We start from the raw sequence: 25,655 nt of genomic DNA on the forward strand, positions 1-25,655 counted from the left end.
TTCATGGGCCTTAGAGCTAGTTAGGACTGTTGGTTGTTTCTCTCCCTTGGAAGTTTGCCTAGATAGCATCTGCCAGTGCTAAGAAAGCCCTCTCAGGGAGACAGCTTTCAAGTCAGATCCAGCTCAGTTCTTCCGGGTGTTGTGCCTAAAGTGCATTGGTATCTTCAGCAATAGGGACTTGACCTTCAGTCTCTGTAAGGCAACCAAGCACAACACCAATAACATATATTGTTTGGAGAGTCTCTTGGATCCCCCTGACCAATAACTCAAAAAGGGGATTCTCATGCCTGGTATTAGAGCTTTTGTTAGATAATCAATCTGTGGCTTTTGTGGAGGAGCATAGTTGGTCCAAGTGGTAAAATATATTTAAAATTTTTGTCTCAATGTTGAAGATCAGATTTAGATTCCCACATATTTGAGTTCTCAGATGGATTTTTTTAAAAGACTTTTTAATTTGTGTCTCTCTTGCTTGTACTTATGTGCAATGCCCACTGAACCCAAGACAAAGCATTGTATCCTCTGGAACTGGGTGTACAGATGGTGGTGAGTTGCCCTGTAGGTGCTGGGAATAGAACCTATGTTTCCTGGAAGAAGAGCTAGTGCTGTTAACTGTTGAACCATCTCTCCAGCTCCAGGATTGTCTGTTTGTTTTAATTTTTATTATTTGAATGTACACAGATAAAATTGGCCTTTGGATTTCTTTGTGCTTGTTTTTGTGCAGTTCACTTTTAAAATGTATTTGTATCAATCACTTCTCATTACTATGACAAAATACCAGATAGAAGCAGATCATGGCTTCAGATATTTCAGTCCTTTGCTCTATTGATTCTGGGCCTGTGGTGACACAAGGAGCGTTGAGAGAAGACTGTTCCCCGCATGTGCACAGGAGGTAGTGGAAGGATTGGGAATCCGATATTATCTTTAAGACATTTATCCACTGACCTATTACTGTAAATAACCCTTACCTCCGAAAATTTCTAAAACCTGCAGAAATAGTGCTGCCAACTAAGCCTTTAGGGGACATTTTACATTCAGATCATGAGTATCTTCTGAAAACTTTGTTGAAGTTTCCAATTCGTCTATACATGCTTTGTATGTCTCATATGTATCAACGAAAGAGGACTTTTCCTCAGAAACAGTTTGCATCTGTTCAAGGAAAACCCAAAAAAATGTTTCTTAATAGCTTAAGAAGGCGTTAAGCAGAGATGGTTGTAATTCTTCCAGAAATTTTGATTCTGTATGTAGGTCGAGAGATACAGAGCTCCTTGTTCTGTAGAAAGTGTAATATTGGGTTCCTGGTCAAGACCTAAGAACACAGAGTACTTAGCTTTGATAGAAAAGTTGTTGATTATTAAAAGCAGAAATGATTGGGTATGCCAATTAAAATTAAAAGGGCCTATATAACATTTAGTGTATCTAATACATGTAATGCGTATGTATGCATTTTATATATATACTATATTTATATATATATATTATATATATATAAATTCCTTATGAATTTAGAAAGCAAATATGAGCTTGAAGGATTACAAACAAAAATCCCATTCAGTTAGACTTTAAAGGAGATGTGGTGGTCTCAGTATATTAACTTCAAATTCAATTTTGTCTTTCCCAGTTGGAGTCATTCGATGTCCAGTTTGTAGTCAAGAATGTGCTGAGAGGCACATCATAGACAACTTTTTTGTGAAGGATACCACTGAAGTTCCCAGTAGTACAGTAGAAAAGTCTAATCAGGTAAGTATGAATTTAAGCCTTTACCACCTGTGATGAAGCAGCTTAAATGCTGAAGGAGTCTATGTAAAAGCCAGACTTTAGAACATTAATATACAGTTATATAATTTTTAAGTGTATAAATGATAGTGAATAGTTGAGCTTAGGAATAAAACAGAGCCAGTGTAGAAGCCTCTGATTTTATCATTTTATTTCTATATGCTAGAGAGAAACATTATGCTATATTTAGTATTATTTAATTTTAATTTCTTCGTACTAGTCACTGGGTATTGAAATTGTTACATTAGTCTCTAAAATCTCTCCCTACCCTCAGTTTTTGGAGAAGGGTGTCTCTGTGTAACAAGAGTCCTGGCTATCCTGGACTCACTTTGTAGACCAGGATGGCCTTGAATTCAGAGATTTACTTGCTTCTGCCTCCCCAGTGCTGGGCTCAAAGGCATGAGCCACCACACCTGGCTAGTCTCTTTTCTGGTAAGCATACTTACTGTGTGTGTGCAGTGCCTTTGGAGGCCAAACGAGGGCATTGTAGCCCCTAGAGCTGCTGTTAAAGACATTAGTGAACCTAACCCAGGTCCTTTGCAAGAGCTGCATGTGTAACCAGTGAGCCATCTCTCGATGCTAGCCTCCTTTGGTAAACTATGTAATTGTTCAAATGAAATACATTGTTTTTCTTCAGTAAGATTTCTACATTTTAAAGATTATTTTTAGTGTGTGCATGTATCTGTACACTTGATGGCTATAATTAGGACATCTTGCTGAAATTGGTTTTCTTCTGTTTTTATGTATTCTGGGAATCATTCTTAGGTCATGGGGCTTGCATTGTCAGAAGGTAAACAGCTTTTATATGCTGAACTATCGCTCACACCAGAGTTTAGATGTTTAAGAAAGTCTTATGTTCACGGTGCTGCTCTGAAAGCTTTATTTAATAGTGTTGTCCAAGGTGCTGAATTTAGATGTACAACAATATCTTTTCTTTGTCACTCTTAAACCTAAATGTAGATACTTTACCCCTAGGGAGAATCTGTAGTATTCCATTACCCTGCTAAGATGAATTCTTTTGCATGTGCCAAGTAAAGTAAATTTGCATGCATAAGAGTTTTGGCTCATTGATATCTTCCAGACAGCTCCATTCTTTTGTAACAGAAGATCTAGGAAAGACCTAAATTCAGTTAGAAAAGGAAAAAAAAAAACATATATATATATATGTATATATATATATTTATATAAATTCATTATGCGTGAGTAGTTTCTGTGCTTTTTTTCTTCTTTTATTTTCAAGTTTTTGTTTCTGAGGTGTAACTACAGGGATTTAGGGCTCACTTTACTTATAAAAAAACATGGTTGATACTAATTAAAATTCTGTTGTTTTAACAGTATCCACATTGTTCCCCAAAAGCCAGATTGGGGTTACTACAGGGAATAAACTATCTCCTTGTGAAACCAGCTTTAAATAATGGAATTGGCTATGAGTTTACCTCAAGTGTAGTGTGTGGCATGGAGACCCTGGGCTCATTGGCCTGTTTAAGGGTCTAAGTTAGAGAAACTGATTCTGGAGACTGCAATATGAATTGGTCATTTTTCTAGGCCTGTCAGGGCACTTATTTCCTGCCTTGCTGCTTTGTATTTGTTTATTTGTTTGCTTTTGTTTTGTTGGTTGTTTGTTTTGTTTTTGCAATAAGCTCTTACCATGTAGCCTAGGGTGGTCTTAAACTCACTGTCCTCTTACTTTCCTCCCAGGATGACAGGTATTACCCATCTCACTCCTATTTTGCATGTTATTTTGTTTCATTTACCAGAGATCTGGAGCAGTGCATATTAGACATTCTTCCTTTTTGTAGCATACAGTGGAAGATTAGAAATTTAGGTGTCATTCTTATAGGCTTGGTAGTTGAACTTAAGGATGTCCCTAGATGTAGCAAAAACCTACATAGTCAGAGGGAGACAAGTGGCAGGTAGGATCCAGAGTGGCATAGAGAAAGCAAAGAAAGAGGAGTGGTGGATACAAGTGATTACTAGCACTGGCAAGCTCTTATCAACAGTGTGAGGAAAAGTGAAGAGGGTAAACCCTACAAAAAGACAGATTTTTGGTTCCTGGAAATACTAGATTTTTGGAAATCCAGCAACTTCTGAATTACATTAATTTTTGTTTCCAACTATAAAGATACTTAAGAGTATTGCCATTGTCTACACCATTACACCAGCTACATTACGTATGTACTAGATACTCTTCCTTCTTTATCCCCATACCCAGTGCACTCTCCAAGTTTGCTTTACTTCCTAAATCTTCCATTCTGTTCTCATCTTCACTTGTACTAACCCTCATACAAATTACCTTATGTAGGACTCTTTGCACTTTTCTAATCTGTTCTTTGCATTGCAGTAAATATAAGTCTTCCTATGGCTTGCTTACTTAATCTTTTTCAGACAAAGACCACCATTGCATGTGGCCTTATGTGATCTGACCATACCTGCCTTGACAGCAGCTCCTTCACTTGCCAATCTTCCCCTTGGTTCCTCTAACTAGATGAAGGCTTTTCATCTAGTATCTTTCATAGCTTGTTGTTGGTGAAGTCTCTTTTTTAAGAAAAGCGTTCTTCTATGTCTCCATCATAAGTACTGACAACTTTTTGTACATTTTATTTATAGGCTCTTCTTAATACAGGTGTTCATTACAATGTCTTTCCCATTTAATCTTAAGAACTCAGTAAAATATGTATCATTACCCTCATTTTAATGATAAGTTCTGCATCCTGTACAAGACCATTGTTGTAGTTAGAGTGTTTGTTTGCTTGGTAAAACACCTTGACCAACTTGGAAATGAAGGGGTTTACTTCAGCCTAAAAATCTATACCACACTTCATTATCAAAAGAGGTCATAGAAACTCAAGGTTGGAACTTGGAGGCAGGAACTGAATCAGAGGCCATGGAAGAATGCTACTTACTGGCTTGCTCCCCGTGGTTTGCTCGGCCTGATTATATAACCCCAAACACCTACCCAGAGATTTCATTGCCCGTGGTGAGTTGGGCCCTCCCACATTAATCCTTAACACCTGTCTACAGGCCAATTCTTTTCTCTCTCACGCGCGTGCGCTCTCTCTTTTTTTTCTACGTCACCTGCATGGCCAAACCAATAGAAACCCTAACTACAACATCGGTCTTGAACAGGATACAGAACTCATCATTACAATGAGGATAATAGGGGCTGGAGAGATGGCTCAGCAGTTAAGAGCACTGGCTGTTCTTCCAAAGGTCCTAAGTTCAATTCCCAGCAACCACATGGTAGCTCACAACCATCTATTATGAGATCTGGTATGCAGGCAGAATGCTGTATAGTTAATAGATAAGTAAATCTAAAAAAAAAATTAAAAAAAAAAACAATGAGGATAACAATACATATTTTACTGAATTCTTAAGATTAAATGGGAAAAGACATGTTATTGTTATGATTACTTCTATTAAGAGCCAATAAAGGAAATATATAAAAATGTACCATGTGTGTGTAGGCCAGAAGAGGCCTGGATTCCCCAGAACACAAACAGCCCTAAATTTGCCATGTGGGTGCCAGGAACTGAACCCAGGTCCTCTGGAAGAGCAGCCAGCATTCTCAACCACAGAACTATCTCTCCAGCCCCTTTATAGCCAAATCTTATGGAAGCATTTTCTCAATTAAGATTTCTTCCCAGGCTCAAGAGATGGCTTAGTGGTTAAGAGCACTGATTGCTCTTCCAGAAGACTTGGGTTCAGTTTCTAGTATATATATGGTGGCTCATAACTGTTTGTAACTGTAGGTTCACAGGATCAAACATCCTCTTCTAGATTCCATAGGCACTGCATGCATGCACAGATATACTTGCAGACAAATAACCATTCACATAAAAATAAAATAACTTAAAAAATATTTCTCCTCAGATGTGTCTAGATTTCTATCAAGTTGACAAAAACCGTCCAGCACAACCATTTAGCTAATTAGTGGGATAACTTGAGTTTGCACTTATAACTCCATCTAAGAGGATTGTAAGCACCATAAGGGCTATGTTTACTTTTCCTTATAATTGTTTGCTCGGTATCTAGCCCAATGTTTGGAATGACTAGTGTATTGAACTTTGAAGAAACATGTATTTAAAAAAATTTTTTAGTCTTTATTTTTACTTTATAAGAGTGATACTGCAAGCATGCCTGGTGTTTTCAGAGGCCAGAAGAGAGCATTGAATCACTGTGATTGGGGTTACAAGTGGCTATGAGGTGCCATTTGGGTGCCAGGACCGGAACCCAAGAGTTCTTTATGAGAGCAGTAACTGCTGAGCCATTTCTCCAATTCCTATCTGTTTAAAGAATTAATTTATTTTTGTTGTATTATTTATTTTTATTTTGTATGTATGAATGTTTGTCTCTATGAATATATATGCACCATGTGTATATGCCTGGTGCTCACGGAAGCCAGAAGAAGATGTCAGATCTCCTGAAACTGGAGTAACAGATGGTTGTAAGTGGCCATGTGGGTGCTGGGAACCAAACACAGATCATCTGTAAGAACAACATATGCTCTTAACATTAAAGCTATCTCTAATGGCTTGAAATGATTCTTACATATATCATTTGCCTAGTGCCTGCAATGTCTGGTATATTCCTATAAAGAGAAAATGTGTTTAAATAATATTTGTCTAATCTGATGTTGCAAAATTTTTATCCTAGAAGCAGAAACAATCGGGTGTCTTATGAGTTGAAGGCCAGCCTGGTCTAATAAGTCTCAAGCTATAGCCAGGGCTACAGTGAGACCTGCCTAAAATGTAGTTCTTATGAATAATGGCTTAATTTTATATGCATAAAAATCATACTATTAATTTAAACTTAGAATAAGAAAACTGATAGTCCATTTGGTTGGTAGTTCATTCTTTTTATTTATTTTTAACAGTTTGTGTGACCAGATTCTTTTATTGTTAGGTATGTACAAGCTGTGAAGACAATGCAGAAGCTAATGGGTTTTGTGTGGAATGTGTCGAATGGCTCTGCAAGACATGTATTAGAGCTCACCAGAGGGTGAAGTTCACAAAAGACCACACAGTCAGACAGAAAGAAGAAGTATCTCCAGGTAATGAATCAGGTTTTTTGCACTTCTCTCTCTGCAACTGTATTTTTACATTTCCTATACTGACATTATTTTGAGACAGTGATGAACATTATATGCACTTTAAAATATACTTTTTGATACAAAAAAGTCAACATTCTAATTGAAATTATGCTTAGAGTGTTGATTAGTATGAATTATGTATTGACTCTTGCCTTAATTCATATTCCCACCGCTCCTGCTTCTGTAAGTTGAATTTGGTATGATCAATTGGGAAACAAAACAAGCAAGCAAACAAAGAATCTTTGCTTTTGTTAATCCCACCTAAGAAGAGTGAAGACCATTATTCAAATTCTTTGGTCAAATTATACAAGCTTTATTTTCTGTCAGACAGGACTATCTTCCTAAAGGGGAGTTTGAACACAGGAGAAGGTGGGGTTGATATAGCCCCCGCAAAAAACTGCAAGACTAGAGTGTTCTCATGGGTTAGGAGATTTCTAAAGGAATTTTGGTTTTGTTAGGAACTTGGCTGAATATTTCAAAACTATTTGACAGAATGACTTATCAGTATATGTTTAAGGTATAAGTCAAACTCCATAGGATGAAGAACATATCAAATTTCAGAAACAGGTTAAAGCATAGCCAAGTTGAATTTTGCAGCAGACAGAAATGAACTTGTTCTGACCTTATAACAAAATGTCTTCCATCCTTAAAATGGAGTCAGGCTGGACCATCATAAAAAGTACTCTTAGCCAATGAGCTAGCTCTCCAGCCACACTTAACATAATGTTTTAAGAGTTCATTGTTCTGTATAAGACTTACTTTCCTACTGTTTGTCCTTGAGTCAACCAGTATATGTGCCTCCTTTATATTCTAAATTTTGCTAAATACTAAAAATGAAAATGACAGATGCCTCCTGTACTATAGGAGCATATAATTAAGAATGTAAAGCCAGGCTTGGTGCCACATGCCTGTAATCCCAGCACACTGGGAGGCAGGTGGTTCTTTGTGAGACTAGCTTGGTCTACAAAGTGAGTCCAGGATAGTTAAGACTACACAGAGAAACCCTGTCTTAAAAAACAAAACAAAACAAAAATACAGAATATAAGAAAATAAATAATTATAAATACCATAGTTAGGCTACTAAATTCTGTTGGAATACTTACAAAAAGTACCAACCCCTGATTTGGAGATTTAAGTTGGAGGCTAAATAATTTTAGTTGAAAAAGCTCCAACTGTAGAAACTAAAGCTTCAAGAAATGGTAGTGTCAAGGTTACATTTTAAGTATACACCATAAAACTTCCTCCATCAGGTCTTGGCAGTCTAAGTGTTGGTATAGAAAATTGCAGATATATAGGGTTGGGTTAGCTGGGCAGGTATTATAGAAATGGAACAGCATAAGAGATTCACATAGTACTGTTTTGGATTTTAACTGGATAAAGGAGGTACAAAGTGTTTGTATTGGCTGTAATTGATAAGGGGTTAGTAATATAGCCAGCCACTTAGTTTACTACAATAATATAGAAAACTATACTATGGTAATAGAGTAAACCAAGAAGGTTAGAAAGTAAGAGTGATTTAAGTGGGAGTGCTGAATTGGTAATAACAGAACTAGAACATTTATGAGCAACTAAAATTTTTTGGTGTGGCTATGGATGAGTAGTTAAAATGAAACAAAGTTCTCTGGCTTGTCTTACAAAGTAATTTGAACTGTCAGCATGAGGAAGGTGTGGTAGCATGTGCCTGTTGTTGTCCCTGACTTGGGAGGAAGGAGTAGTAGAGTGGATCAGTCCAGTTGTCTAGGCTACAGCTTTCCATAATCCAGTCTCCTCAAGTAATTGGCTCAACAACTGTAGACTAAACCTTCAAAACTTTTGGTTTGGGGGAGGGGGAGGGAACATTTCATTCACATCCAAACTAACAGCTACCAAAATTTTCTGTGGTTGTTTTGTTTTTATTTTGAGTTTTAAATATTTTTACCATTTTCTTTTTTACCTACGTGCTAAGTTTGCTTTTAGTTTTATCTATAGAAATAGTTCATTGGATATATTTACTCTTGTACTTATATTGTTACGTTTTAAGTTCATCAGTCGTGTGTTTCTTTTCAATTACCTTAATTTTATTTTAAACTTCTCTTGCTAGAGATGGGTGTGTGACCCATCCTGCCGGCCAGTCGAACAGGGTCCACCTGAAAGAGGGAGTGGAAATGGGGGGAACAGAGACACGAAGAATAGAGACAAGACAGATTCCTGATCAAGTCTCAGTTTACTGAACGTGCAAACAACACTTACAAAGCAAAGGGTTCAAGCAAATTTTTTTCCAGTAGCAACACATCTGTGCCACCTGGCAAGGCATCCAAGAATTCACTCAAGGTTACACAAAGTCTGCTGTCTGCTGTCTGCTTCCCAAGGTTGCAGCGAGCTTGCTATCTAGTTCTCAGGCTCAGAGCGCCCCGCCTGCAGAGACTGCCAAGGACAGTCTCTGAGAAATGGAATTTAGATAAGACCTGCATCTGCAAGGCCAGGAGACAGCATTCCAATTACCAGACTCCTTCAGGTGTGGTAATCCAAACCTTTAATCCCAGCACTAAGGAGGCAGAAGCAGATGGATCTCTGGGAGTTTGAGTCCAGCCTAGCCTACATAGCAAGTTCTATGACAGCCTGAGCTGCATTATTGAAAAAGATCTATTTCAAAAACAAAAACTTTTTTTTATTACTAGTACAGATGAGCTATATACTTGATGTGTGCTTTAGGGCAAATGTTTAAAGTTTGAATTATATCTATCACTGTTTCAGTTAACTTTAAGATATTCTGTACTTGAAGAGTTTTGGGCTTTTGCTTTTATTTGCTTTTACTTTGGCAGTTCTGTGAGTGATTATGATGTATCATTAAATGTAAGTTGCTGTACAGTGTGATTATTATAAACCCAAGAATTGATTGTAGCAAAGGATCATCTCGAGCTTCTGTTCCTCCTGCCTTCACTTCTCAGGTGCTGGGGTCACAGGCCTGTGCCAGCATGCCCTATTTACAAGGTGATGAGGATTGAACCCAGGGTTTCATGTGTGCTAGGTATACGCTGTACCAACAGAGCTATATCCCCAGCCCCTGCAGGAATTCTTTAAAAGAAAAAAGGATTTTTTTCCAGTTCTTTGCTTTTACTACTTTTTATTGTCAAGTTATCATTGACTCATGGTAAGATAATATAACTCTATTAACTCAATTTTCTTTTCTGGTTACTTCTAAGGTTTTTCTAAGAATTTAAAATCATATAAATATTGTTGTTGTCTCCAGTATTTAAATTTAATAAATTTTGCCTATGAGAGAGGTAAAAAACTTTTTAAAAAATTTATGTAGAAGCCATAAAAACTATGTTGGACCTGAAAATATAGTTTTATGCATGTACTTTCTAAGAAAAGACTCTGTTTAAATAATGATTTGTTTTTAGAGTTAGACATTAGCTCAGTGGTAGAGTGGTAGGTAAGTATACTCAGGTCCTTGAGTGCAATTCCCAGCATCAAATAATAAACCTCATTGTTTTTGTTGTTGTTTTCTCTTTTTTTTAAGTTATTTATTTACTGTGCATGTGGATCATAGGTTTCCCTCCCTCCTCTCCTCCCAGTCCCTCTTAACCTCTTCCTACTCCCCCCTCTTTTTCTCCTCAGAAAAGTCGAGGCCTCCCATGGATATCAAGAAGCCTTGACATACCGAGTTGCAGTAAGAAATAGCACGCCTTCTTCTGTTGAGGCTAGACAAGGCAGCCCAGTTAGGGGAAAGGGCTCCAGAGGCAGGCAGTGTAATCAGAGACAGTCCCTGCTCCTGCTTTAGGAGTCCCTCATGAAGACTCAGCTACACAACTGTTACGGAAGTGCAGAGGGCCTTCATCTATCCTGCTCTTTGGTTGGCAGTTCAGTGTCTATGAGTCCCTGTTGGCCCAGGTTAGTTGATTCTGTAGGTTTTTTTGTGGTGTCCTTGACTCCACGTAATGTTTGGCTGTGGGTCTCTGCATCAGTTTCCATCAATTGCTAGGTGAAGCCTCTCTGATGACATTGCTAGGCTCCTGTCTGCAAATACAGCAGAATATCATTAATAGTGTTAGGGGTGAGCTCGGGCCAGTCATTAGTTGACCTTTCCCTCAAATTCTGTTCTATCTTTTACCCCTGAACTATCTTGTAGGCAGGACAAATTGTGTGTCTAAGGTTTTGTGACTGGGTCGGTGTCCCAGTCCCTTCTGGTTATAGGAGATGGCCAGTTCAGGATTCAGGCTCTGTGTCTCCCATTGCTAAGAATCTTACCTAGGTTCGCCCTCATAGATTCCTAGCATTTCCATTGTCCTAGAGAAGTCATGGCTGTCCTGGAACTCACTCTGTAGACCAGGGTGGCCTCAAACTCAAAAACTTGCCTGCCTTCCTCCCCAGGGCATGTGTCACCACTGCCCAGCAACAAACATAATTAGAAAGAGAGAGAGAAATGGAGAGAGGGAAGGAGGGAATAAAAATTTGTTTATTGTGAATGTATAAGTTCCTGCTTTTGTGTGTCCCTGCATGTTCCACACCCATTCGGAAGTCAGAAGACAATGTCTAAACTAGAATTAGAGTCTAGATGGTTTTGAACCACCTCATGTGGGTACTGGGAACCCAGCTGATGAGGTCCTTTGGAAGAGCAGCAAGTGCTCTGGACTACTGAGCCGTCTCTCCAGCCTCTGCAAAGGACAAAATAGTCCAAAAAATAATACAAATTGACAGATGGGATTTCTTGAAACTAAAAGGTTTCTGTTGAGCAAAGTAAACATAAAACTAAAAAGGCTATAGCTATTAATCTGACAGAATTTAAGACCTAGAATATATATATGAAAATATATACATGTTTGTATATATAGAAAGAATAAGCTGAGAGGTAGCTCAGTAAAATACTTGCTTACAAGTGTGAGGACTTGAATTTAGATACTAATATCTACATTTAAAAAGCCTAGCTTGATTACTCTTGCTTGTAGTCTGAGTAATGGAGCATCAGGGTGTGGGGGACACAGACACATGCTCATTCCCGAGGCTTACTGGCCAGACAGCCTAGCTTACTAGACAGCTCTAGGTTCTAATGAGAGTCTCCATCTCAAATAGGTGGCTCCTGAGGACTGACACCTGAGGCTTATCTCCTGGTTATATACTCCTTTACACACACACACACACACACACACACACACACACACACACACACGAGAATATATATGTGTGTGTGTGTGTGTGTGTGTGTGTGTGTGTAAAGGAGTATATAAGGAGTATGTAAAGGAGTATATGAGGATATATATATGTGTGTGTGTGTGTGTACTGTACGTATGTGTACCCAAAGATACATGAGCACACATAAAAAAAGCTTAGAATATAGGCACTAAAATAATTAGACTTTAATACTCTTCTGGCAGAGGCCCTGCAGAGAAGGCTGTGGCAGGCAAGGGAGCTTCCTGGAGGTGGCCCATCATTTTCTTTTGCACAGCTGATGATGGGTATGCCCTGAAGAAATATGAACCCCCAGGGATTTTGTCTCCAGATTGCTTCTTGATACTGATATGCCTTTTCGTGTTTGTCATTGCTGTGTCCTTCATATATCTGGCATAGCAGAGAGACCCTCACTGCCTCTTGTTTCCTGGGTATTTACCCACTGTCTTGGGCAGATTTCTTATAGTATCAATATAAAGATGTACTTTCATGAAATAATGCTGTTTAGATGATTAGCTGATTTTGTAATTCCTGATATTGATCTTACAGAATTCTTGATTTGATTCAAGTAACTTTAACCCTACCCCCCGTAGAATAGCAAAGGGTACATAAGGGAATTCTGTGAACCTTCGTATGTCACAAGCACATACATTGCACTAGGAAAAAGAACAGGCTTGAGGCAAATTTACAATCTAGGAAAACATTTATGCTAGGTTAGGTACAGAGATGAGATCACAGATCTCAGTATGTACCATGATAACTAATTTAAGCTATGTAAGGCCTTAAAAATAAGGTATTACCTGTTTCTTGGTAAAACCTTGCTAACCTATGAAATAAAAAACTATTTCTCCGAACTTATAATGAACTTACAGAATAAAGGACAGATAAAAATGTTACTTTGATCTTACAATGAACTTGTGGAGCTAAGAGAGATAGATAGAGAATGTTTAGTTGGGTGTAAACCTTAATGGAAACACATGAAAACAATTATCATGTAAATCCTTAAGCCATGCTAACCTTAAACCTTGTTAACCTATGACATGAAGAACTATGGCTTTGAACTTATAATGAACTTGTAGTATGAAGTAATAGATAAGAAAAGCAGGGTATCGAAGCAGATACTGAGACTCATAGCCGAACTTTGGACAGAGTGCAGGGAATCTTATGAAAGAAGGGAGAGATGAAAGACCTGGAGAGGACAGGAGATCTACAGGGAGAGTGATGGAACCAAAAAATCTGGGCCCCGGAGTCTTTTCTGAGACTGATACTCCAACCAAGGACCATTCGTTTAGATAACTTAGAACCCCTGCACAGATGTAGCCCATGGTAGCCCAGTCCCCAAGTGAGTACCCTAGTAAGGGGAACAGAGGCTGTCTCTGACATGAATTCAGTGGCTGGCTCTTTGATCATCTCCCTCTGAGGGAAGAGCAGCCTGCCCAGGCCACAGAGGTAGACAATGCAGCCAGTCCTGATAGGCTAGGGTCAGATGGACTCTATCAGTGGACTGGGGGAGGGACATGGAAGGAGAAGGGGGAGGAAGGGAGGACAGGATTGGGAGGGGACAAGCGAGGGGGCTACAGCTGGGATACAAAGTGAATAAATTGTAAAAAATTTAAAAAATAAAAAAATTTAAAAGGAAATGTTTAGTTAAACATGAATAATCAATAATCTTGCTGTATTTCCCTCCATGTAATGACTATCTGTTTCTGTGATAATTGCTTTTATAGCTGTGCAGTAATTTATCTTCTGACGTAGAAAGTTTTGCTGTAAAGGGTATAAAAGAAACCAAGAAATAATAAAGAGTTGTTGGAGCCTGCCGTTGCTTCATCCATCAAGTGTATGTGTGTGAATGTGTGCTTTCCCACCTTTCTTTCTCCGTTGGCAGCCTAAGCCCGAAGCCATCAGCCCTGGCTCCCTCCCCTTTTATTTTCCCTTTATGATCAGCGCTTGGAGCTACCAGCTCCAGCCATTAAACAGTTGAAGAGAGTTTAGAGCTTTTTGCCAGTCACAAACACTGCTGGCCCTAAGATGCCAGGAGCTACCAGCTTTTTGGCTTCTTTTGCTGACTCTACATTCCACCTCAGTTTATGTTGCTGTCAACACTGGCCTTTGACACTCTTTCTTCCTCATATATAATCTAGTCAATCAAAGAAGTACAAACGGACAGTAAATATATAAGAAAATGATCAGTAGCCTAAGCTATCAGGAAAATGCAAATGAAACCATGTTTGTATTTTATCTTCTTGCAGTCAGAATAGCTATAATTTAAAAGAATAAGACAAAGATGTGGAGAATTAAGAAACTTATACTATTAATAGTATAAATTTGTTCAGTCTCCTCACAAAACTAAAAATACCTTGGGGTGTAGCTCAGTGGTAAAATATTTGTTTAGTTTATATAAAGCTCTAGTTTTGATTCCTAGTCCTGGCAGGGGGGGAATTAAACTAAAAATACAGCTATCTTATAAAGAAGAAATATATAAGTATACAGCAGACATGCATATTCAACTATGGCCCTATTCATGAGAGTCAGTTTATGGAACCAACCCAGGCAAGTCCACAACTTTTTAAGAAAATTATTATGTATATGGGTGACATTTTGCCTAATGTATGTGGAGACCATTAAGAGGACATCAAACTCCTGGAGCTGGAGTTACAGAGGGTTCTGCACTGCATGTGGGTGCTGGGATGGAACCCAGTTGTTTTGGAAGCTCTTTACTGTTAAGGCACCTTTCCAGCCCTAATCTATACTTTTTGATCCTCCTGTCTCATATTTGGGATAGAAAGCAGTTAGTTATATTCATAGGGACTATCTTAATATTTTTTAATTATATAAATCAAATTTTTCATTACACACCTAACCATTTAAATTACTCCTTAATTAAAGTAAAAGATTTTACCCATTTCCTTAAATGCTTGAAAAGTGTTTTTGAGGGCTTTTTTTTTTCCATTTCTTCTTAGTCTGTGTGCATATATGTGGGCACCGTGTTGGAGACATCTTGTGGTGGTTCTCTATCCTTCCACCATGTGGGTCCTTGGAGGCAGATGCCTTTAGCCACCAGCCTTGAAAATAGTTAACATTTCTAAATCTGTAATGCATTGGTGATTAAGTGCATAGATGAAAGAAAGTAGCTCTTTTATATCAGAATTTAGTAGAAATGACCAGTAATGGTTTAGTATTCAGTTACATTAATTTTCTTTTTGCTTTCTGTTGTTTCTGCAGAGGCAGTTGGTGTGACCAGTCAGCGGCCAGTGTTCTGTCCGTTTCATAAAAAGGAGCAGCTGAAACTTTACTGTGAAACATGTGATAAACTGACCTGTCGGGACTGCCAGCTGCTAGAACACAAAGAGCATAGGTACCAGCGTCTTTTGTTACATTCAGACCTGCAGCACATCTCTTATGTGCTGCTCCAGCTAGATGACAATTTGTATGTGTTTTGTTTGGCCATTGGTGTGCTGTCTTATGAAGAGGTTTATCAATTTCAGTTGTTAGTTAGTTAGTTAGTTAGTTAGTTAGTTTTATATATTTAGTCCAGGCAGTACATTGGGGAAATGGTTTGCATTTCTGGATAGGGTTACCAGCATCCTGATCTCTATTAGTTGGGTGTTAGTTGTACTCTGTACTCCTGTCCCGATGATTGACAGCTAAAAAATAATTTTAAAATATTCTAAGACATTGCCAAATGTCCTGTAGGCCAAAGTCAGTCCATGTTGAGAGTTACACTGGCTTAACCTGCTGTTAAAATAACAAGGTATTAGTTGCTGGTGTCACAAAATGAGGAGACTTTGTTTTGGTGAGGCTTTGCTTTTGGTTTGTTTTGTTTTTGTCTTGTTGATGTTTTTGAGGAATCTCATTATGTAGCTTTATGCGTTCTGGAACTGTACAAAGCAGGCTGGTCTCGAACTCAGAGATCCATCTTAGTTGTGTGCCACCAGTTGTAAATGGCTTTTTTTTTTTTAAAAAAAAATAAAGTTTATTGTTCTTGTGTGTTTGTGTGTATCTCAGTTTGTGTATGTCTGTTTGGGAGTCAGTTCTCTTCTTTCATCTGTGTGCCATGGATCAGTCTCAGGTTGTACACCTTGCTGACCCATCTCACTGGCCCTGACAACTCTCGATATTACCACCTTATCTGGTGTTAATTTGTACTTACCTTCTTCCTAGATTAGAAATGAACATTATTAGAACACAATTTTTGTCTCCTGCCTAATATATCCTATACTATATTGTATATGCTCTACACACCAAGACATTACTTTGATTGCCTAAGTTAGTATTCATTTAACTTTGCTTCTACCCATGATTTTAAACATTCTTTTATTTCTTCATGGATCTCCTTCAGTATTTTATTTACCTTAAGGGTACTGAAGCCATACCAAATATAGAGGAACCCAGGTTTTCATGTTTTTTGAGATAGGGTCTTCATTATATAGCTTGGGCTATTCTGGAATTCATTTGTACACCAGGCTGACTCTGAACTCACAGAGATCCACCTGCCTGCCTCACTTGTGCTGGACTTAAAGAACTGTACCACCACACCCACCTTTTCACCTTCATTTTATATTAAGAATGTGTTCCTGGATATAGAATTACAGGTTTACAGTTACTCTTTTTGTAGTTTAAAAATGTTTCTTTATTTGAGAAAAGATCTCATATGTAGCATTGACTATAGATCAAAATAACTTCAGACTTACAGAAAACCTTCTGCCTCAGTCTAAGGACTGTCTGTCACCTTAATTTCATTATTTATGTTGGGGGTTTGAGGAGAGGAAACCTATGTTAATGGCACACATGTTGTGCTTGCAGGAGTTAGCTCTTTTCCTGCACCATGTCCGGCTCAGGATGGAACTTGGGTTTTCTGATTTAGAAATAATGATAACCTTCCCTCCTGCTATGCCATCTTGACAACCCTAAACTTCTTTCTGTGATGTTTACCCTCTTGTCTCCTTACATGCTTCTGTTCTGTAGTTTGCCAAAACTACAACCATCTTGTCTTCCAAGTTAATAACAACTCGTTAGTGCTGTCTCATGTTATAGGTCACTCAAAGCTTTGTTAAAAGGTATAGTATCAAATGCCTTTCCCATTTATCCAACAAAGCTGCTTTCTGTTTAGATATGATCTTGAACGTGCTTGGTTATTTTCAGCAAACTCTCATGGTTATGAAGTACCAAAATAGTTAATCTGTTAAAAACTTTACTAATACATCTTTGACTGTTTTTTGCTACATCTGTCAGATGAGCTGTATAAGCCTCTAAAGCTGTGACTATTGGGTGTTTACCACAGTCTTGAAATAAAGAGTATCTAAAGATTTCTTGAATGATAATTTTGTTAAGGCCAACTGACTCCATTTTTATCTTCCTTTTTCTAGTTAAACATAATGTTAGAATTTGATTTATTTCTATATATATTGTTCCCTATGGTGTATTTCTATAATCATATCCCAAGCGAAAGGTACAGTTTTGTTGGTTTGGTTTGTTGGTTTGGTTGGTTTGTTTGTTTGTTTTGTTTTTTGACTTGTTCTTCCTCTATTAGTCTTGTGATTTATTCATCGTAAATTGTTTCCATTTTCATGGTATGTTTGGAGAACTGGCTGATCATAAAATGTTTCATGGCATGTTCCAAGAACTGGCTGACCATAACACTACAACATGTACTTTTCCGTGTTCATAAAAATAGCTAGCTAAATTACTAACTGCAAAAATTCCACTTCTGCACTCAAAGGTTCTCAGAGCCTGAGTATGAAAAGGCTCCCCTGCTTTTGGTCAGGGCCACTTCTCTTTCCTACTTTCTAGGAGACTACAAATATGGCCTGGCCATAAAATAAATTTTTGCCTTGCAACATTTCTATGTTTGCTCCTGGTTTTTGATGACACAACAAATTTGAGCAGATAGGACAACCTGTCTTTTTAAAACTTGGTAGGTGTACATGTGTATGCACACATGCATACCACATTATGTGTGTGGAGGTCAGAGGGCAGCTTATGGGAACTTTCTCTTATCATAGAGGTTTCAGGAATTAAAACATCAGACTTGGCAATAAGCACCTTTACCCATTGGGATAGGACCATCTTGCCAGCCCATATTCAGTATTTTCCAATAATATTATATTATTTCTCTTTCTTTGTCAATTAGCACCAACCTAAAGATTCTTTAACACCACAATTCAGAAGCCTTCTACATAGCAATTTGTATTTATTTAAGGAAGAAAGTGGTCCATATTTGTAAGGCCAGTAGTTATAAGGTGTGTGAAGGAGCACCAGAAACTCAAGGTGAATATCAGCTACATAGCAAGTTCAAGGCCAATCTAAACTACATCTCAAAAACAAACAAAATGAAAACACACATATGACTATTGAAAAAGTAAGAACAGAGGCCTGGCCAGTTTCTATTACTATGATCAGGTATGTGGTGGAGAGATAGGAGAGAAACAGAAGCAGAGTAGTTTGTGCACTGTGGAAAAAGGTAGAACTGGAAATGCAAGATAGTGAGGGAAATCCTGATGTGAGAGACCTGTGCTACCACCTGAGGCCATGGTGATATCTGGGCCTCTGCTGCCTCTGAGGGCGATGTTTGGGTCTGTGTTGATGTCCAAAGTGGCCTGTGTTACCACAAAAGGCCATGCGGATGGATGTCTACTGGGCTGGTGCCTAAGGCCATGTTATGTCACATGGTAAGGCTGAGCTGGCTCCACCCCTCATCCCTTGTCAGCTGCTATACAAGGGAAAGCTAACCTCATCCCTCCCATGAACAGTGAGGGGAGAACTAGCCCCTGTGGCATGGGTACAGGAGAAGTGGTTGGCTGACCAACTCAGCTACTACGAAGAGACAGATCCAGGGCTTTTAACTGGCCCACCCCATCTAGGAACTGCTGGAGCATGAAAAGGAGCTAGTCCTACAGAACCAAAGCTGAGGGATTTCCATGACTCAGGGCAACAGCAGGATATCCATGTGTAAGGATAAGTCCCTGTAAGGATCCAGTATTGATATTGGAGAAGCCAGAAGCCTCAAACCAGACCAATAACTAATTTTTTAATAATTTTTTAATAATTAATTGCAAAGAATATTTGCAGTTAAAGCTGTTTAGGCAAAAGGGTATACTGTGACATACCATGGAGAGATTTTTTAATTTAAATTTATTTTTTTATTTTCTTTTGGGGAGGAGGTTATAAGGATAGAGGGCAGTTAGGGAAGGACTGGGAAATAAGTGCAATTTCCCATTATGTAAAACTCACAAAAAAATCAATAAAATATTGTGGGAAAAAAAGAAAAAGTGAATTAACAAAACTCAGTATCTGATTTTAAGATTTCGTATAAAAAGCTATTATGACCCTGATGTGGAAAATGTGAAATAAAACAGAGAACAAAACAATCTCACCCCCTAGAAATAGCCACAGTGGTACACAATTCAGAGTCTAGAATCATTCTACACTTCCACTGGTTTTCTACACAGATGCCAAGGCAATTCAGTGTAGATAGGCTACTGTTTTCAACAAATTATGTTGGAAGAAATGGATGCCTGCAAGTTAAAAAATAAAACTAAACCTTGACATAACATACAGATGGTAGAGAAATCCAAAGAGTAACTTTCACAGAAGACAGACATTTTAGTTGAAAATTATTCCACAGCTGCTACTTTTGATCACCATACTCATTCAACTTTTCACCTAACCAGAATCAAAATTTAAATCTAATTATTCTATTTACCAAAATATACTATATTCTGATTAGAATATGGTAAAGAAAATTGCATTTGTTAATTTGAGTTTTTATATAAATGAGAAGGGTTAAAAGCAGCAAAGAGGCTTAAGTAGTTGCTGCTCTTGCAGGACACTTGGATTGCTTTCTCTGGACCCACATCGGACACCTTCTATAATACATCTCCAGGGATCCAGTGCTCCCTTCTGACCTCAGAAAGCAATGAATACACATTGCACACAAACATACAGATAAATAAAAATAAACAGCACAAGCTGGTAAAAGAAAAATGAAAAGATACAAAACAGAATGTAACAGAATAAATATATAATAATGTGTTACACAATGCATAATAATTATACCAATGCTGGGACACTGGAAAATGGCTAGACTACATTTAATTATTTTCTATAGGGAAATCAGGTAACAAAATTATGCCAATAACAACAATAAAACCTAAACCCAAACCCCTTTCTAAGGAACCCACCTGAAGTCTGAGATGGCCATCTGCTACATCTCTGTAGGGGCCTAGGTCCAGTCCATGCGTGGTCCTGGCTGGTGCTTCTGTCTCCACAGGCCCCTCTGGGCCCTGGTTAGTTGGCTCTGTTGGTCTTGTTGTGGAGCTCCTGGCACCTCCAGGTCCTTTTACCCTTCCTCCCACTTTTCTACAAGACTCCCTACACTTTTGATTTTTAACTTTTGAACTTTTTTATATAGATATTATTGTGAAGTTATTTTCTTATTTCTTCAGATATCAATTTATAGAAGAAGCTTTTCAAAATCAAAAAGTGATCATAGATACTCTAATCACCAAACTAATGGAAAAAACAAAATATATAAAGTATACAGGAAATCAAATCCAAAACAGGTAAGTTTACATTTATGATACTATAAATAAATTATTTATCTATAATAAATGCATACATTTCTAGATTTTTTTTTAACTCACTGTGAAATATCAGATTAGCTTTTGGATTACAAACAGTTCATGGTTGGTAAGGCTTTTTCTCCTTTTCAGCTACTTGGCTGCTTATTTCAAGACCCCCCTCCCATTTTCGTATGTGTTGGAAGTGTCATGTATATGTACATTATGCATGTATAATGTAACATATGTAGAGGCCTGAGGTTAATGTCAAGGGTCATCATTTGTTGCTCTTGTACTTTATTCACGGAGGCAGGGTCTCAGTTAAAACCAGATCTGGCTGATATGTTTAGTTTTGCTAGCCATTTCACTTGGGGGATCCTGCCGTTACTTTCCCAGGCTGAAATTACAGACAGATTTCCACACCTATGCTGCATTTATATGGGTCCTGGGGGGGGGGGGGTCTGAACTCTGGTCCTTATGCGTGTACATAAAGTATTTAAACCTCCAAACGTTTTAGAAGCATAAACTGTTATTGTTTCTTTTGCTTCTCTATTCCAGTCTGGTGAAAAATTATCAGTTCAAACACCTGAGATCAGAATATCACATATAACAGAACTTGTTCTGGCTATAATTTTGTTTGATCTTGACTACAAATTCTAGTTGTGGTCTATTCCTGGGTCCTATCCTTTTAGGTCAGCATATTGCTTTTTCTGTGTGACATGTTTCTTTAAAATCATGTTCTAAGATGTACTCACTCTCCAAGTTTTGCTTAACTAAATTATTGTTTTTAATGTCTTTTCTTATAGACAATTTAAGTAGAACTTGGAGACAGAACATTTAAAGACTACAAACATTTTGGTCTAATTTCGCTGTTAAAATAACCAATTTAAATACTTGAAAAATCTACCATTAATTTTAGATTTTCTCTCTCTTGTTTCATTTTCAGAATAATTGAAGTAAATCAAAACCAAAAGCAGGTAGAACAGGATATTAAAGTTGCCATCTTCACATTGATGGTAGAGATAAACAAGAAAGGGAAAGCCCTGCTGCACCAGCTTGAGGTGAGTCCACGCAGTGATAAGGGGCTGTGACTTAGCATGCTTTCTTCTGCCAGATGCTTATTGCCCTCTCATACACCAAGGATCTCTTAAAGCCTCACTGGGGAGCTCTGTGAATGTTGGTCAGTCACCTTAGACATTCACTGAAGTAACAGCCATTGTATCATCAAGGGGATGATGGAGTTGTGTAGAATTTTCTAGAAAGATACACTGTCTTGGAATTTCTATTTCTCTGAAGAGACACCATGACCATAGCAATGCTTATGAAAGAAAACATTTAATTGGGGCTGGCTTACAGATTCAGAGTCCATTATCATCATGGCAGTAAACATGGTGGTATGCAGGCAGCCATGGTACTAGAGAAGAAGCTGAGAGTTCTACATTTTGATCCACAGGCAGCAAAAGGAGATTGTGTGCCACATTGGCCACACTTGAGCTTATAAGACCTCAAAGCCCACTATCAGTGATACTCTTTCTCCATTAAGGCCACACTCCTAATAGTGCCACTCCCAATGGACCAAGCATTCACACACATGGCTTTATGGGGCCTATTCAAACCAGAACATACACTGTTTGCAATATTTAGTTTTTAAATAGTCTTACAACATACCGTGTTGTATGTTCTGTCAGTAGCAAGCTGTAATGGTGATCTCTTGATATTATATACTATGGCATCCTATGGCCACTTGTCTTAGTTGATGGAGGTACACTGATGCACAATGACAAACATACTGAATAAAACATTCATTACAGCCCATTTTAGTAATGCATGGCATTTAATTAACCTTCTGAAAAATTAGGTAAAATAGGTGTAGTGGTTTCATCTTTTAATTCCAGCATCCAGGAGGCAGAGGCAGGTGGGATTTCTTTTCTTTTTTGAGACAGGATCTCACTTTGTAGACCAGGCTGGCTTCAAACTCAGAGTTAGCATGTTCCAGCTTGCTCATCTTTCATCAAAGGCAATAGCACAAGTCCATGTTTGACTTGCAGTACTGTGAGGTGACAGTTCACATGGTATTTGAGCTTACTGTATAGTGTTGGTTATTCTTTCAGTATGTCAATGAGAAAGAACTTAGAGTTAAGAAGCAGTTGAGAAAGCAGAAAGAGAGTGCTGGTATGGGAAAAATTGAAATAAAGCTAGAAAAAAAACCTAGTGCATCTTTAGTTTATAATTGACCAGTTTCTAAGATCTGTATCAGAAAGTCCTGTCACAGCTAGAAAAACATGGCTGTTCACAGTTCTGCTACTATGGAGATAGTTATTTAGTGAGGAAGTGCTTTCAGAATCAGTGCCCAGTTATGGTAACTTTATTTTCAAGGTTCTGCAGGTGTTTTAAAAATAGGCACTTTTTTTTGGTGTGTGTGTAGGGGGGAGTCTTGAAAGTAAAAATATTGATTAGTTAATAAAGGAAATAAAGGTTTTCCAAAAGCAAGCAGAAAACAAACAAACAAAAAAAAATGGGCCCATTTAACCAGAATTTGTTGTTTTCAATATATAACATACTCTTCTAGAGTGCTGCCTTGGCTTTATTCACATGAAGAGTGTTTAAAAAAAAAAAAGAGGATGATATCTTAGAATCTATAAAAATGTACTTGGCTGTCAGTGTTAGTTTTGATGAACTTCGACTTGAAATTTCATAATACCTGTTGAATATGCCTCAAATCCTCTTGCCTATCCTTCTGGTTCACAATTCACCTTTGAGGCAGATAAATGGAACCAGTTTTATTTGCTATTTTGGAAAACCAAGACACCAGAGCTTCTTTTTTTTTTTTTCCCTCATTAGTTACATTTTGTTAATTCTGTATCCTAGCTGTATCCCTCATTCCCTCCCTAATCCCACCCTCCCTCCCTCATCTCCACCCTGCCCCTTTCCAAGTCCACTGATGGGGGAGGACCTCCTCCCCTTTCATATGACTCTGTTTTGTCAGGTATTTTTCAGGACTGGCTGCAAAGTCCTCCTCTGTGGCCTAACAGTACTGCTCCTCCCTTGGGAGGTGGGGAGGTCAAAGAGCCAGTCATTGAGTTCCTATTAGCAATAGTCCTTGTTCCCCTTACTATGGGAAACAAATTGATTACTGAGCTATCACGGGTCACATCCGAGCAGAGGTTCTAGGTTTTATCCTCTCATGGTCTTTGGTTGAGTGTCCATCTCAGAAAAGACCCTGTGCCCAGATATGTTTGGTCCTTGTGGAGCTCCTATCCTTTCCACATCAAACTCTGCTTCTTTCATATGATTCCCTGCACTCTGCCAAGGGTTTGACACCAGAGCTTCTTATTCTCAATTTCCAATCTTCTCAAAAGTCTTCAAAAAGTTCTGTTCTACTCCAAAGACACAGTGCAATTTTGCAGAAATCAGTGCAGCCATTAGGTAAATTAAGATAGATGCTGCAAGGCCATTGGTTGTTAGCAGTACCTCCAGTTGCTCAGTAGTGAAGCTGTGTGCATTTTCCAAACAGAACCGACCAGGGCAGATAGAGTACAGTTCAAGTTTTCAAAATGTTCTAAGTTTGGTTTTTTAAAAATAAAGACCTTTAAATAACCCAAGTAAAGTGCCTTCCATTTTTGATTGCTGTTTCCTAAGTTATTTTTCCATGGAAATTTTTTTTTGTGGGGGTCCAGGGTATCATGTTCTGTTTTTATGTAGATCTCAGAGAAATGTCTTAACAGTAGTATCTACTCATCTACTGGCTCCTCTGGTAACTGTCAACAGAAGTTACTTGATTTTTAGTTACCGCCTGACATGATTCTGAGTACAGACTAGTTGCAACTGGAACTAGAATTTCTAAAAAGTGAAACTGTGTGTTGGTTAAATCATCTGATGAACTGGTAATTTACTTGTGTGTTTTGAGTATAACATTTACAATATTATAGTTAATCTATATCTTTGTTTTTGTTTAATTTGGCAAGATTCATACATAGAGACCAATATAAAGCTAGATTATAGGCAAAGGGTGGAGACAGCACAAAGGCTTTATTTTTATTATATTCAGAGTGATCCTTTGTATTTTGAAGGAAAATGCTTATGATCATCTTTGTTTACTGTCAGTTGAATACAGAGTGGTTCTTTATTCTAAGTTGTTTATCTGAAAATAACGGTGAAATGAATGTGAAGTATAGAGACTAATTCTGAAGTTATTTTCTTTGCAGAGTCTTGCAAAGGACCATCGAATGAAACTTATGCAACAGCAGCAGGAAGTGGCTGGACTTTCTAAGCAGTTAGAGCACGTCATGCATTTTTCTAAATGGGCTGTTTCTAGTGGCAGCAGCACAGCATTGCTTTACAGCAAGCGACTGGTAAGATGGAATACCAGGTTTAATAGTCAGCAGCGTGTACAGTGAGGCAGGAGTCGAGTGCTTCACATTCAAAACTATACCTGCCCTTCCCTTGTTCATGGTCAGCCTGGGTAGTAGAGCAAGAGACTGTCAGAAAAAGAAAAGGCCTGGATGTGGTGGTGCCTGCCTTAACCACAGTACTGGGGAGGTTAGGCAGGCCCCCTGAGCAGGAAGCCACCTGTAGCGGTCTATTTTAAAACTACTTTATTTGGAGTGTTTAGACCTCTGTCTCCCTTCCATTACCCTCCCTATGAAGTAGGAGAAAGAAAAGGTTAGTGGGGAGAAGGGCTCAGACCCCTCACATCCTCCGGCTAGCTATAGTCAAAGGGCTCTATACCAATTTCTGTCAGCTGCAGTCACAGCTAACAGTCTCCTCCACACCACTGCACCCCGAAGCGTTTCTTTCTGTCTACTCCAAACTGCCACACCATCTTTGGTCTCTGGTTTCTCAAAACTGTGACATGCTAACACAGAACACCACGTGGTCTCTTTCTCAGCCTCGTATTTATACTCTCAGAGTCCTAGACCACACCCCTCTATGTGCCACCCAGTGGAATTTACCAGCTGACAAAAGCCCCTCATGTGACAATTAACAGGTGTGGAGAAACTATAGCCCAACTAAAGTCCCACACTTGGGATTAAAACAAAAGCATAGTTTCGTAACATACAAAGACACCAAAACTTGCATTCTACCAC

General features: G+C 38.3%; 1 protein-coding gene across 3 annotated transcripts in view; it reads left to right on the forward strand.

Annotated features, from left to right (window-relative positions):
- Trim24 (tripartite motif containing 24) overlaps positions 1-25,655 on the forward strand; it is a 111,347-nt gene that overhangs the window by 34,905 nt on the left and 50,787 nt on the right. For all 3 annotated transcript variants that reach the window (XM_060380199.1, XM_060380200.1, XM_060380201.1), the window contains exons 2-7: positions 1,619-1,737; positions 6,676-6,823; positions 15,233-15,365; positions 20,455-20,571; positions 21,515-21,629; positions 24,774-24,920. In XM_060380199.1, the coding sequence (XP_060236182.1) occupies positions 1,619-1,737; positions 6,676-6,823; positions 15,233-15,365; positions 20,455-20,571; positions 21,515-21,629; positions 24,774-24,920 (779 nt within the window). The remainder of the gene's footprint in view (positions 1-1,618; positions 1,738-6,675; positions 6,824-15,232; positions 15,366-20,454; positions 20,572-21,514; positions 21,630-24,773; positions 24,921-25,655) is intronic.

Source organism: Meriones unguiculatus, chromosome 3 (genome assembly GCF_030254825.1).
Source record: "Meriones unguiculatus strain TT.TT164.6M chromosome 3, Bangor_MerUng_6.1, whole genome shotgun sequence".
NCBI lineage: Eukaryota > Metazoa > Chordata > Mammalia > Rodentia > Muridae > Meriones > Meriones unguiculatus.